Source organism: Barbus barbus (assembly GCF_936440315.1).
Source record: "Barbus barbus genome assembly, chromosome: 5".
NCBI classification, from domain to species: domain Eukaryota; kingdom Metazoa; phylum Chordata; class Actinopteri; order Cypriniformes; family Cyprinidae; genus Barbus; species Barbus barbus.
The window spans coordinates 1078761-1094804 of record NC_136733.1 but is presented as its reverse complement, the minus strand read 5'-3'; the positions used below and the strand labels follow the sequence as shown (position 1 = coordinate 1094804).

The 16044-nt window shown below is 37.6% G+C and overlaps 1 protein-coding gene across 5 annotated transcripts in view; it reads right to left on the bottom strand.

The window, feature by feature from the left end:
- LOC306869996 (far upstream element-binding protein 3-like) overlaps positions 1 to 6998 on the bottom strand; it is a 28840-nt gene extending 21842 nt beyond the window's left edge. For 3 of the 5 annotated variants that reach the window (XM_079417001.1, XM_079417002.1, XM_079417000.1), the window contains exon 1: positions 6801 to 6954. In XM_079417001.1, the coding sequence (XP_079273127.1) occupies positions 6801 to 6896 (96 nt within the window). In that variant the 5' untranslated portion in view covers positions 6897 to 6954. Of the gene's footprint in view, positions 1 to 6800 lie in introns of all 5 variants that reach the window. The other 2 variants (XM_079416999.1, XM_079416998.1) reach the window with 2 other exon arrangements.
- Positions 6999 to 16044: the final 9046 nt, after the last annotated feature.

The window sequence follows — 16044 nt, the reverse complement described above, 5'->3', positions numbered from 1 at the left end:
CAAACACCAGGAGAAAACCTCAAACCGGCCACAGGTGTCACAGCGCCGCGTGTTCAAGGCCAGACACGGACGGGTTACGAAACAGAGGCCAAACGGCATGCATGCGCACAAACATGTTCAAAACTACATGATCTATCATTTCAATCACTGTTATATTAGCAACAAAAACATGTGAGCAGAACAAAAGCAGAAAACCCTCAACAAAAAGGCTAAGTATTACCTTCTGAGCATTATTAGAAAGAAATAAGGAACTAAATAAAACAAACAAATTAAAACCATTAAAAAAAAAATTCTTGAAATATATATATATTTTTTTTAATATTCAAATAGTTTCCAAAGGCAAAATTTCAATAGTAAATTAGTTTAACTTGACATACTAAAATAAGTAAAACTAAAACTAAAATTAAAGCCATAAAGAAAACCTTTTTCATTCACGAAACAAACATCAACTAAAATAAAATATAATAAAACTTACTTCAGCTAGCAATTTTACATGCACTCATTAATGAGAAGTTGCTGATCAGATACATTATGGTTTTAGTTGAAAAATATTATATATATATATATATTTAAAATATGTGACAAATGACATGACATACTGAAATAAGTAAAACTAAAATTAAAACCATAAAAACATTTTTTGTTAACCGAAGTAAACAATAATTAAAATGAAATTACAAAAAACTTAAGCTACGTCTCACTTTAATTTAGTTTAACGTGCTAAAATAGCTAAAACATGAAATAAATAAATTACATGCACACACACACACACACACACACACATATAAACAAAAACACATACAAAGTTAACAAAACATACTAAAAAAATGTACTTACTAAAAAAAAAAAAAAAAGTATGAAAACAAAAAAAAGTTAAAACTAATATAACTAAAATATCTTTCAGTGGCTTATTGCTTTTATAATTAAACAGCAATGTTAAATAAATGATTAATGATAATAATAAACAGAATAAATGATTCCTTAACAGTTCATAAGTCGACCAAACAATGTGGCAACACCATATTTTATAACGGCTTTAAACACGGCTCAACCAATCAGAATTTGATCAGATATTTGAGTTAAATGACAGCTGCTTACATAAACTAATTAATACACATGATCCATCCCACAAACTGACCCAAATTAACTAGTATTACACAAGTGATCAAACTGGAGCGGTTACAGTAGAAAGCAGAAGCCACGCAGTCTGTGGCTCGGCTCATCCTGACAGGCTTTAACAGAGCATCGATCCGTCAGGCGCCTCCTTACAAGCGCCGACACTCAGGAGATTCACAATGAAGTCATTCAGAGACAACAACGCTACACTCATCTGCATTAACATCTCAAATATATCTCAAATATGTAACATTAACGAAAACGCTGGATGCAATTGTTTGCAACCTGTATGACAAACTTACACTCTTGAAATCAGACCTGCATGGTACAAATAAGTGATTATAATGGAATATTCATGCAAGTTCACGTCTGTTTTTTCATGTTATGCAAACGTAGCGCGGCACATGCATGCATGAGCGACTCCTCTCAAAGTGTCTCATTCTCAGCGCGAGCTTCTCTGAAATACTGACGCGCGCGTGTCATGACAGCTGCTCACTGTACAGCTCTCATCAAATCAATGACTTTAACAATGAACTCAACTACCAAAATAACTGAAGGAACTTCTGTGGTACACAGTGTAACGCTTTCAAGTTACTAAACTGACTTTTAATTGCTCATCTGAGCAAATATACTTCACACACTACTGTATATAATTAATAAAAGTGCTCACTGTAGCAGATATACTGCGTGTAATCTTCATTTTACCATTACTTATAGTATTGCAATTATTCAAAGTGCTCATATGAGCAGATATACTACATTATATAATGAGCACTTCTATAATTATTATTTACCATCATAAAAGTGCTCTGATCTCAGCAGATTTACTACATGCAATACTATACAAAATAAAATAAAGATTGAGTATTTTAATACTCAATCTTCATCTCAGCAACAGGTATAATACTTGCAAAACTATATTTAATGCTAAAACTAGTACTTTATTAATGATTGTTATTTTATCATTAAATACAGTATTGCATGTAGTATATATGCTCATTTGAGAAATTTTAATCATTATAATCCTTATCTAAGCGACTATAGTACATTCAATAGTGTATGTCATGGTAAAATGAAGTTTGAGTATTAAAAGTGCTCATTTTATGATGACATACAGTATTTGATGCATTTCTGTTGAGATGAACATTATATGCTCAGATGACAATTATAATAATTTAAAACGCTCATCTGAGCAAATACACAACATGCAATACTATATACAGGTGCATCTCAAAAAATTTGAATATTGTGAAAAAGTTCATTTTTTCTTGTAACTTATTTCAAAAAGTAAACTTTCATATATTTTAGATTCATTGCATGTAAAGTAAAACATTTCAAAAGTTTTTTTGTTTTAATTTTGATGATTAGAGCTTACAGCTCATGAAAGTCAAAAATCAGTATCTCAAAATATTAGAATATTTATATTTGAGTTTCAATTAATGACCATCTCTACAGAATAAATGCTGGGTATCTCTTGTTCTTTGAAACCACAATAATGGAGAAGACTGCTGACTTGGCAATGATCCAGAAGATGAACATTGACGCCCTCCACAAAGAGAGTAAGTCACAGAGGGTCATTACTGAAAGCTGTGGCTGTTCACAGAGTGCTGTATCAAAGCATATTAAATGCAAAGTTGACTGGAAGGAAGAATTTGGGTAGGAAAAGGTGCACAAGCAACAGGGATGACCGCAAGCTTGAGAATACTGTCAAGCAAAGCTGATTCAAACACTTGTGAGAGCTTCAGAAGGAGTGGACTGAAGCTGGAGTCAGTGCATCAAGAGTCTCCACGCTCAGACGTCTTCAGGAAAAGAGCTACCAAGCCACTTCTGAACCCAGAGACAACGTCAGAAGCATCTTACCTGGGCTGTGGAGAAAAAGAACTGGACTGTTGCTCAGTGCTCCAAAGTCCTCTTTTCAGATGAAAGTAAATTGTACTTTTCATTTGGAAATCAAGGTCCCAGAGTCTGGAGGAAGAGTGGAGAGGCACAGAATCCATGTTGCTTGAGGTCCAGTGTGAAGTTTCCACAGTCAGTGCTGATTTGGGCTGCATGTCATCTGCTGGTGTTGGTCCACTGTGTTTTCTGAAGTCCAAAGTCAACGCAGCCATCTACCAGGAGATTTTAGAGCACTTCATGCTTCCTTCTGCTGACAAGCTTTATGGAGATGCTGATTTCATTTTCCAGCAGGAATTGACACCTGTCCACACTTCCAAAGGTACCAAAAGCTGGTTCAATGACCATGGTGTTACTGTGCTTGATTGGCCAACAAACTCGCCTGACCTGAACCCCATAGAGAATCTATGAGGTATTGTCAAGAGGAAGATGAGAGGCTGAAGGCCGCTATCAAAGCATCCTGGGCTTCCATTACACCTGAGCAGTGCCACAGGCTGACCACCTCCATGCCACGCTGCATTGATGCAGTAATAGAAATGAACATACTTTTCAGTAGCCTGACATTTCTGTTTAAAATATCCTTTTATTGATCTTATGTACTATTCAAATTTTCGGAGACATTTTGGGTTTTCATTATCTGTAATGATCAAAATGTCAAGAAATAAAGGTTTTAAATATTTTACTCCATGTGTAATGAATTTATATAATATATGGGTTTCACTTTCTGAAATGAGTAACAAAAAATATTGACCTTTTTCACAATATTCTAGTTTTTTTTAGATGTACCTGTATAATAAAGTTTTAATAATAATAGTTATTTTATAATTACATGCAGTCTTGTATGTTGTATATGAACAATTTTAATAGTCAATCTTTATTTTTTCATTAAATATAGAATTGCATGTAGTATTTCTGCTGATATGAACATTATGAGTATTAAAACAGCTCATTTGAGCACATATACTATATGCCATACAATGGTAAAATCACTATTAAAATGACTAAAAGTGCTGATCTCAGCAGAAATACTTCATGCAATACTATATGTAATGGTGAAATTATCACTTTTAATCATTATAAATGTAATTTTACGACCACATATAGTATTGCAAATATCTGCTCAGATGAGTACTTTTAATCATCATTTTACCATTACATATAGTACATGTAGTATTTCCGCTGAGATGAAGATTGAGTATTTTAAAGTACCACTACATATAGTGTTGCATGTAGCTTTTCTGCTGACATGAGCACTTTTAATACTCATAATCTTTATCTCAGCAGAAATACTACATGCAGTACTACATACTAGGGGTGTAACAATACACATATTCATACTGAACTGTTCGGTACGAGGATTTTGGTTCGGAACACATTACAAACCGAACAATTTGTTTGACTAATCCTATTACAACATATTATATTCTATTAGGTTTGATTAGTGTGCGCGCATTTAGAGCTGTTCTTTCACTGCATGATTCAGTCTATTAAAATGCATTTAAAATCACAAAATTCAAGATATAGGGGCAGAAAATGTATATATTTACATAATTTCATAGGTAATCAATATCACAGAAGAGTGCCATTTTTTTCTCTCCAAAGATCAGAATGATTTTTTAACAACAGTTCAGTAAGCAAGAAGTTTTAATTAAGAGACTTACGTTTCAGACACCATATTATCTGTTTTTGCTCAATTTTGCCAACAAAAATAAATCCAAACAAAGCCAAAGCACTATTTCGCATCTCTGAGGAACATGACGGTGTTTCGTTCCTGAATGAATCAAAGTTAAATGATTCGGTTCAATCGCAATCACTCACTTATTAACAGTGACTTGCTGCCACCTACTGGCGGTTTTAACGTCACATTTAAAGTATCTTCATTTTTTTTTTTCAAACATCAGTTGTCCACATTTTGTGTTTAAAATGTCAAAATATTTATGCATTTGTAACTTGCATGTCCCTCTGAGCTGCATTAAACAGTGCGTAAAGGCATCTAAACTTCTGTGTTTCCTCTGCATTGCAAAGATGAATTGTGTCAATACTGACTTCATTAGGAAAAAAAGGCTTTATAAAAGGTACATAAAAATATAAAAAATACCCATAAAAGGTAAATATCAATTTAAACTTATTGGAAAAGATGAATCTGCTACATCAGCTGGAACACTTCAATCCAGAGCTGTTTTTGTTTTATATGCTGCTAAGAAGATGGGAGAAGTATAGCTCCGTCATTGTTCAAAGTAAAAAAAAAAGTTTTAATAAATACATTTTTTTTTTTAAATCAAGGAAATTTCTCTGGCTTTCTGTTTTTAGTTTTTCAGCCAATTTGACAGCCCTACTATGCAAAGTAACAGCACTTTATTTCAGAAAATATTTGTTCTGTTGAACATTTGACTATTATATTCAGGTGCAAGTTCATGGTTCAAGGTACTTTAAACAGGTGTATGCTCCTGAAATAAAAGATACATTGTTTTTGTTAATGTGACTCATCATAACGAGTCTCTTTTAAGGGTATAATCAAGTATTTTCCATTGTCTAGCCTTTAATAAGCAAACAAAATTCACAACAAATTGTAATATTGAATCGCAATAGTTACATAATCGCAATACTCAATTATGGCAATATATATCGAATTGGCACACAAGTATCAGGACAGTACTGAATCGGTAGATTTGCGTATCAGCCCTAGTGAAATGAGCACTTTTAATCATTGTAGGCCAAGCGATTTCATTTTACGATTTCATGTAGTATTGCAAGTACTATATCGGCTCAGACGAGTACTTGAAATCATCATTGTACCACTAAATATAGCACTGCATGTAGTATTTCCAATGAGATGAAGATTGTGAGTATTAAAATGCTCATATGAGCAGATATTCTTCACACAATGCTGTATGTAATGATAAAACGAGCACTTATTCATTATAAGCATCATTTTATGATTACATACAGTATTGCAAGTACTATATCTGCTCAGATGAGTACTTTAAATACTCAATCTTCATCTCAGCAGAAATACTACATACAACAGTAAAATGATCAACTGTTCATCTCTGTACAGATATAGTATATGCAATACTCCAATGTAATGGTGCAATGATCACTTTTAATCATCATAAGTGCCATTTTACGATTACATACAGTCTTGCAAGTACTATACTCTGCTCAAGTTCTTCTTCAGTCCTAAAACTGCTCCGAGCACATGCTCACCTCTGAGGATTCACTGCACGAGTGTGTGTGTGTGTGAGAGAGAGTGTATGAGTGTGTGTGTGTGTGTGAGAGAGTATGAGTGTGTGTGTGTGTGTGTGAGAGTGTATATGAGTGTGTGTGTGTGTGTGTGTGAGAGTGTATATGAGTGTGTGTGTGTGTGTGTGAGTATGAGTATGTGTGCGAGAGTGTGTGTGTGTGTGCGTGTGCTTTAACACAAGTGTCAACGTGCACAACAAACTTGACGCCGCGCACTTTCCGCTCGCGATCATTACTCGAAGCCTGTAGCTCTCTGAGGGAAGTTTTAAGAAGTGTGTGAGACAACAACAGGTTGCAAGAGTTAGTCGCTGCTGTTTTTGGAGTTTGTGGTCGAGCAGACCAAAGTTGCTGTCAGCGCGATGTTGCGCGATTTGACCGCGTCTAAACGCTGTTTTACGGTTGTTGTTGTGTTGTGGCCTTAATCTGTGTGTGTGTGAGTTTTAAAGCTCCTGCAGCACTAGCAGCTAGCAGGCTAAACGCTTTCAGTCCAGACGCGCGCTCGCGAACACACACTCGCACGTCAAACACACGATCGCTCGCGCCTCTACCTGTCGCGCGCGGTGGAAGGGGTCCGTGAATCCGTCCTTCATCCCGGTCTGAGCCACCGAGGCCTGTCCCTGCACCAGCTCCGCCATCATCATCATCACACACACTCACACACACAAGCGCATAAACACACACACAGCGCACACTATTGACCCCGGAACAGGAAACGCGCGCGGGAGCAACGCGAGAGACGAGACTCTGCGAGATTTCACACACGTGGTTCTCACAGCGGTTCACTGCACTGTTCTTAATTATTAATTTATTAGCTTATTTAATAAAGAGTTCACTTTATTACATTAACCTGAACTTACTTGGCAATTCTTTGATTAAGAAATATTTCAGTTTTAATTGATTTATTTCTCTCTCTTTTTTTTAAATCTTTTTTTGGATTTTATTTCTTCTGTAACGTTTTGCTTTTATTATATTTATTAAACATTATATTACATTTATCATATATTCATATTATTTTTATCTAGCGCACAAGAAGTATTTTATTTAATGTATTTCATTTTAATTAAGTTATATATTAATTTATTTTATATGTACTTTTTATTTGTATATTCATATATATATATATTACGTATTATTTTTATGTAAAGCATTGTGTATGAAATATGCTAGGCTATAAAACTTGCATTGCTCGTTTTATATCACAAAACTATATTATTTATTTATTTAATGTATTTCGTTTTAATGAATTATTGCTTATTTTGTTGTTTTTAAATCTTTTTATTTTTTTATTGTATTTATTATGCATCTGTTCAGACATCAAAACACTAGTCAATCTGAATATTTCTACTTAAATATCATTAAATATAATGTAATTTATGTAAAAATTCAAACAACATGCTTATTCTGACTTGTACATATAAATATATAAAAAATAAGGGAGCATATTACATTTTATTGTGTTTTAAATGAGTAAAAAAGTATTACTGATAAATGGGCAAAACATAGGATAGTGGCAAATTTAAAAAATGTAAAATTACAACTAGTTAGTATTTGGGGCTTAATATGTAATAAATTAATATTTGTTGTAAATATGCCTAACGAGATTACTACACTGAATGTGTATGGTTTATTTCTTGCTCAGAAAAACATAAAACAAAATTGCAATTAAATTAAATAGAAAACGTAAAAAAAAAAAATGTTTTTTTGCGGGTGGTGGGGGGGGCAACGACTATTTAAAGCAGTATTAGACTTATTGTTTTTATGCTTAAACCCTTTTTCATCTTTGACCCATGTATGTTCTCAAGGCCTTCTTCTTCCCAACTACACCTAATGCTATCTCCCAGGCCTTGCGGCTTCATCTAGCTTCTTGTTTTAACAGAATACTATAGAAATATGACTCTGCTCCCTGATGCCAAGGATTAAACTTATTCATTTCTTCAAGTACGTCATGTTGAGTCATCACACTAACATTTGATATCTGTTTTTTTTCGCAAAAACGTGTAGGTATCTATAAAAGTTAGAGATATTGAAGTCTTAGTTGCTCAAATGAGGCAAATGTCCCACTTATATACAAATCTTTTACTTTTTGAATGCCATTTCTCTCTCATTGCGTAAAACCTGAATCAAGCAAACCATGATTCTGACATATAGGATCTGCTGTGAGTGTTAATTAAACATCAAGACACTTAATTCAGGAGTTTATATCATGAGTGACCGAGCTGCACAAATCACTTACAAATGCTCAAATGCATTCAATTTAACAGCAAACTCATTCTGACGGCACCCATTCACTGCAGAGCATCCATTGCTGAGACACTGATGCAGATTTCTACAAACCTGATGAAGAAGCACACTCACCCTGATCTCGGATGACCTGAGGATGAACACATTTCCAGTAGATTTTCATTATTCCGTGTCTTATTTTCTGACAGTCGTTCACCTTCAAGTCATTTCCAGCTGCATATGAGCAAGAAAACAGTCTTCAAACTCAAAAATCATTTTCCTAGACATGTTGACCGGTTCAAGAATAAACAGTTCCATTGAGATATTAGTTTTCATCCACCTGTTGACCTCAGGCATTTTATCACCCAGACAAAAGTCAAGGTTTCCTGATCTGAGAAATGAAGCCGAGATCGATGCAAGACGTGATCTCACAGAATCAAAGACACGATCCGCTCAGCTCAAGGGCTAGAAGTGTATCAGTAATTGTGGTTCTTCTGCAAGCAGTTATGACTGATCAAATATCCAGACTCCGGTTTCTGCATACATAATGAGCGTGAGATGGAGAGCAGATCTTTACAGAACCCACAGAAGTCAGCATTTGATTTCAGACCAGTCACTGAAGCTGAATTATCACGGCCTGTCCTTGATTTGAACTCAACAAAACACAACAAACAGCAAAGATCACCATGACAACACTGATTCTGTGCACATTCGCAAATATGAAATATGCTGATATATGACCATCAAAAACACAAATACAGATGTGATATGTGTCCCTGGAGCACAAAAGCAGTCATTAGTAACACAGGTATATTTGTAGCAATAGACAACAATACATTGTATGGATCAAAATTATACATTTTTCTTTTATGCCAAAAATCATTAGGATATTTTTTTATTTCCTACCATAAATATATCAAAACTTAATTTTTGATTAGTAATATGCATTGCTAAGAACTTCATTTGAACAACTTTAAAGGTGATTTTCTCAATATTTAGATTTTTTTGCTCCCTCAGATTCCAGATTTTCTAATAGTTGTATCTCAGACAAATATTGTCCTATTATATTTATATATATATATCAGATCAAACTCACTTTTATTTCAATTATTCAAGCTGAAATCAAAATTTAATATTTTTAAAGTCAATATTCAATTAGATTTTTTGATCAATTCTATTTTCATTTTTTACATTGAATCATGTATAATTTACAAAAAAGATTGAATTTTTTAAGTTATAAGTTTTTCAGCTTGAAGTCAATTTTAATATAATTTAAGTTGAAATCAAAACAATTTAACCAATTTCAACTTAATTTTTAAAAGTTGATTCAGCTCTATAGGGATTTAATATAATTTTATAATTTTTTTAGCCAATTTGATTAGCAGCTGATTAGTGATTATAAGTATTTTTGGTGTAAACTATGGTTAGCATTATCTATTTATATATACTCTATATAGTAATAATGTCTAGTTTGTTATGATGGATTTAAGCTCATGCCAATTTGTAAATAAAGGTTTTATTTCTATGGTTTTATTTAGATGCATTTGCACATCATTGTATATCCGGCTGGAAAACTGCATTGCTCTGTTGCTCTTTTACATCTCACAAAGCATAACAGAGTTTGCAGATCTTTTTATTTTTCTTTGCTATACAGAATGTGGAGATTGAGTTTTAATACACTGCAAAAAAATATTTTCTTACTTAGCATTTTTGTCCCGTTTTCCATAAACATTCTTAAATCAAGACACATTTACCAGAGAATATTTTGAACAACTTAAGATATCAAGCCTTGTTTCTGGGAAGAAAAAACATCAAAATTAAGTGAGTTTTCACTTCCATTGGCAGATTTTTGTTCTTGTTTGAAGCATCGACTCACTTCAGTAAACAAGACTGTATATCTTAAGTCATTTTGCATCTCTAGTAAATGCATCTTGATTTAAGGAAATCAAGACATTTTTGCAGTGCAATCCTTCTTTAAAAGCAATTAAAGTAAATTCTTTGCTTAAAAATTAAGAAAAGGACATTTTGGGACTCTTTACAGACACAGATGATCCGTAACACAGGCTTTTATCAGCGAAAGCGGCTGAGAACCAAACGCCATGCACTTTCCATGATTCCTCCGGCACAGACCCTCTCAACGACTCAATTACATGGAGGCCCTGCGGTGAAAATGACGGATGTTTTTGCAGTTTTGACCCCGTCCTGCTGTCGGCCGTCCCTCGTCTCTCCTCTTTCTCTTTGTCCAGCACTTATTCTGCACCTGTCCTGTTTTCTTGGAGGTGTGTGGATGCATTGTGTTGGCAGCATCGGCGGCTGTGAGGTAATAACAGGTAAATGCAGTTGTTTGTGCACTTCTCCCAGCATGCTCTAACAGGGACAGACTTCTGTTGGCAATTTCCATTCAGCGGCATCCGGCGATTACAGCAAACGTGGGAGGAACTGGATGAAAGCTTTCTGTGCAAATGCAGCCATTCTCAAACAAATGCACACAGCAGAGAAAAATCTGAGAGCTTCACACAAACAACATTTACAATTCACTTACACCAACAGCGCTTTATTGCAAATGCATCACAATAAAGAAGCTTAAAGGCCATTGCACACGGAGTCCGAAATTTTTGCATGCGTTTTTCTGTTTTTTTCGTATTCGTCATCCTTTCCAATCAAAATGTTTGTTATAGATGCAAAAACGCAGAAAATCGATCGAAAATCGAACAATTTTGAAAACATTAAAAAGCATTAAATATTTACAGAATGTAAAATGCATTCAAATGTATACAATATCTATAAATGATAAACAACTGAGCAGTGATGTTTTTTGTACGGTTTGCTGGCGTGAGATTATTGACGACTGAACGGCTTTTGACAGCAGGACTCTTGCACCTATTACACAAAATTGATCGAACGGCATCAAGAGCCAAACGACGAACAGGCCAGAGACCCTGGAGAAAATCACTGACGGAAAATACATATATTGATTGAGATGATCGAAGTTGAACCGGAGAGAGGAGCTTTTGATGCTTTGCGTCGAAAAATGACAAGATTTCTCAACTTCCTCTTACCCTTTCACATATTTATTCATAACTTAACTCAATGGAAATACATACATTTTTAAATTACTTTTTGTTACCCTTATGTTTCTGTTACCTCATATAAAACATAACCCTAAATAAATAAATAAAGCACTCAATTCTTCTTGAGCTACATTCATATTTCTTTAAATAACTTGTGCTTTTACAACCCGAATTCCAGAGATGTTGGGACGTTTTTTTAAATTTGAATAAAATGAAAACTAAAAGACTTTCAAATCCCATGAGCCAATATTTTATTCACAATAGAACATAGAGAAAATAACAAATGTTTAAACTGAGTAATTTTACACTTTTATCCTCTAAATGAGCTCATTTCAAATTTGATGCCTGCTACAGATCTCAAAAAAGTTGGCACGGAGGCAACAAAGGAAATTTTGAAAAGATTCAGCTGGGAGAACATCTAGCAACTAATTAAGTTAATTGGCATCAGGTCTGTAACATGATTAGCTATAAAAGGGATGTCTTAGAGAGGCAGAGTCTCTCAGAAGTAAAGATGGGCAGAGGCTCTCCAATCTGTGAAAGAGTGCATAAAAAGATTGTGGAATACTTTAAAAACAACGTTCCTCAACGTCAAATTGCAAAGGCTTTGCAAATCTCATCATCTATAGTGCATGCCACCATCAAAAGAGAAACCAGAGAAATCTCTGTGCGTAAGGGACAAGGCCGAAGACCTTTGTTGTATGCCCGTGGTCTACGTCAGGGGTATAAGGCTGTGGCCGATTATGCCATTGAATTCCATACTCTGGCATCTGAGAGTAAATGGGACTCAGAGGCTCTAGTCTCAACCTTCTATCGTGAACTTTCTGAAGATGTAAAAGATGAACTAGCCACTAGAGACTGGGGTTCAAGCTTGGAGGAACTTATAACTTTGGCCATTCGCATTGATAACCGTGTTCGTGAAAGGAGAAGAGAACGTTGCACTCCTTGAGTTATGCCCATGTTAGCACCTCCAAACGTTCCTGAAATTACCCATCTTAACCAGCAGACAGAGGAAGAACCAATGCATGCTGTTGGTTTAGCTGGAGCATCGTGTAAGGAAAATGTCCAGGATGGAGGGGAGAGGGGCACCGATGATCTTTGCAGCTGTGTTCACTGTCCGCTGGAGGGTCTTGCGGTCAGCAGCACTGCAGTTCCCGTACCAGACAGTGATGCAGCTGGTCAGCACACTCTCAATGGTGCCTCTGTAGAATGTGGTGAGGATGGGTGGAGGGAGACTTGCTCTTTTCAGCCGGCGGAGAAAGTGTAGGCGCTGTTGTGCCTTTTTGGAGAGTGACATGGTGTTGGTGGTCCAGGTGAGATCCTCTGTGATGTGCACCCCCAGGAATTTAGTGCTGCTGACTCTCTCTACAGTCGAGCTGTCGATGGTCAGTGGGGGGTGGTCAACGGAGTTTCTCCTGAAGTCCATCACAACCTCCTTTGAGGGATAGATTCTTAGTGCCACACCATTTAGCCAGCTGTGCCACTTCCTCTCTGTAGTGCGTTTCATCGTTGTTGCTGATGAGACCTACCACTGTTGTGTCATCAGCAAACTTGATGATGTGGTTGGAGCTGAACTTGGCAGTGCAGTCGTGGGTCAGCAGTGTGAAGAGCAGCGGGCTGAGCACACAGCCTTGTGGGGCACCTGTGCTCAGTGTTGTAGTGCTCGAGGTGTTGTGGCCGACACGGACTGACTGAGGTCTTCCGGTTAGAAAGTCCAGGATCCAATTACAGAGGGAATTGTTAAGGCCCAGCAGGTTTAGTTTATTTATGAGCTGTTGTGGGATTATTTTGTTGAATGCCGAGCTGAAGTCAATGAACAGCATTCTAACATAGGAGTCTTTATTTTCTAGGTGGGTAAGAGCCAGGTGGAGGGTGGAGGAAATTGCATTGTCCGTAGAGCGGTTTGGACGGTATGCAAACTGGAGCGGGTCAAGTGTGTTGGGGAGGCTGGTTTTGATGTTGTGCATGACTATCCTCTCAAAGCACTTCATCATGATTGGAGTCAGTGCTATGGGACGGTAGTCATTTAGACAGGACACAGGTGATTTCTTTGGTTTGTTGTGGATTTGAGACATGTGGGGACGACTGCCTGGCTCAGCGAGGTGTTGAAGATATCTGTAAGAACATCTGTCAGCTGTGCAGCACAGTCTCTCAGAACACGGCCAGGTATGTTGTCAGGACCCGCAGCCTTGCGTGGGTTAATCCTAGATAGGGTCTTCCTTACGTCGGCTGGAGACAGACAGAGCGCCCGGTCGTTGGGAGGTGTGGGCAGTTTTTGTGCAGGTGTGTCATTCTGTATTTCAAACCGTGAATAAAAGTGGTTGAGTGCATCGGGGAGGGATGTGTCCTCATCACAGGCCTGTGGCAGGGGCTTGTAGTCAGTGATGGTCTGAATGGCTTGCCACAGGCTCCGTGTGTCTCTGCTGTCTGTGAAGTGATTGTTGATTTTTTGAGCATATGACCGTTTTGCATTTTTGATGCCACAGGACAGATTGGCTCTTGCTGTTTTGAGGGCTGCTTTATCTCCTGATCTGAATGCTTCATCTCTGGTCTTTAGCAGCCAACGAACCTCTGCTGTCATCCATGGCTTCTAGTTGGCACGTGTGGTGATGGTCTTGGTGACTGTCACATCATCAGTGCACTTTTTGATGTAAGCAGTCACAGTTTCAGTGTACTCATTCAGGTCTGTGTGGTTGTTGTAGGTGGCTGCCTCTTTAAACATGTTCCAGTCTGTGCACTGAAAGCAGTCCTGTAGTGCTGAGGTGGCATTGTCTGGCCATACTGTGATCTGCTTTTGAACCGGTTTGGCGAGTTTGAGAAGTGGTCTATATGCTGGGATTAGCATAACAGTGATGTGGTCCGAGTACCCGAGGTGGGGGCGGGGTACAGCCTTGTAAGCGTTCTTTACTGTTGTGTAAACAAAGTCCAGTGGGTTGTTTGCCCTTGTTGCAAAGTTCACATGTTGGTTAGAACTTTGGCAAAACTGTCTTTAAGTTTGCGTGGTTGAAGTCACCGGCTATGATGAAAAAGCCATCAGGGTTATTTTTTGTTGTTCACTGATGGCGCTGTACAGTTCACGAAGCGCGTCCTTAGCGTTTGCACACGGGGGTATGTAAACCGCAACGATAACAATGGCCGTGAACTCCTGTGGCAGGTAGAACGGTCAACACTTCACAACCATAAACTCCACCAGCGATGAACAGTGTTTTGATAATACCGCAGCATTGTTACACCAGTCTTTGTTGATATACACACACAAGCCACCTCCGCGGGTCTTACCAGACAGTGATGAATCTCTATCCTCTCGGTAGCTGGTTAGCCCGCGCTGCTGAATGAATCCAGTTTGTTTTCCAGAGAGCGAACGTTTGAGAGCATGAGTGTTGGAAGAGCCGGTCTTAGCTCTTAGCCTAGCTCGTATACCTCCGCGCTTACCGCGCTTCCGTCCTCTCTTACACCGGTTGCGATGCTGCCTTGTGCGGGTAGCATCAGTAGGCGAGGCCGCGGTCTCGAGGTCCGGCTTCAGCAGTAAACAAAGGCCTTGTAGCTTCTCAGTAGCCGCCGGCGAGAGTTGGTGTTTGTATGCGTTGCTGATATCCAAAAGGCTTTGGCGATCATAGATGAGTTTTGGGGTGATTCCCTTATGAGTTTGTGGTAAACTGACACTATTTTGAGACGAACAGACGACATTAAAAGACATAAAAGCACCGTCTTTGGGACCCGGAGCAGCCGCTAAATCTGATCATGTCCAACAAGTTCTGAAGAAGCTACTTGAGAATCATCTCTTCGTAAAGCTAGAAAAGTGTGAGTTCCATGTTTCCCAAGTCTCATTCTTAGGCTATATAGTCTCTCAAGAAGGCATCCAGATGGAATCAAGGAAGGTATCTGCCATTACCAATTGGCCCCAGCCCAAAACACTGAAGCAGGTACAGAGATTTCTTGGCTTTGCCAATTTCTATAGGAGGTTTGTTCACAACTTCAGTACAATTGCAGCACCCATTCCTGCTCTTACTAAGGGTTCACCCACTCGTATTCAATGGACTGCTGAAGCTTTGGAGTCCTTTGACAGAAACTTTTGCATTCCAGGAATTATGACCACATTAGCCTAGTTCTGTCAACACTGCACCGGCTCCCTATTAAACATCGTATACATTTTAAGATCTTGCTAATTGCCTATAAAGGTAATTTGAATGGTTTGGCACCTCAGTATTTAAGGAAAGGAAAGGGAAGTGGTGTGGTGACCCATACTTGGAATTTGTGCTCTGCATTTAACCCATCCTCTTATCGCATTATAGTCCTTTACATCCGCTGCGATCTCAAAACTCTGGCTGTTTGATAATACCTACAATATCAAAATCAACTGCGGGCGGGAGATCGTTTTCCTATTTAGCGCCCAAACTCTGGAACAATCTACCTAACACTGTTCTGGAAGTAAAGACACTCTGTCAGTTTAAATCTAGATTAAAGACCCATCTCTTTAACCTGGCTTACACATAACACACTATCG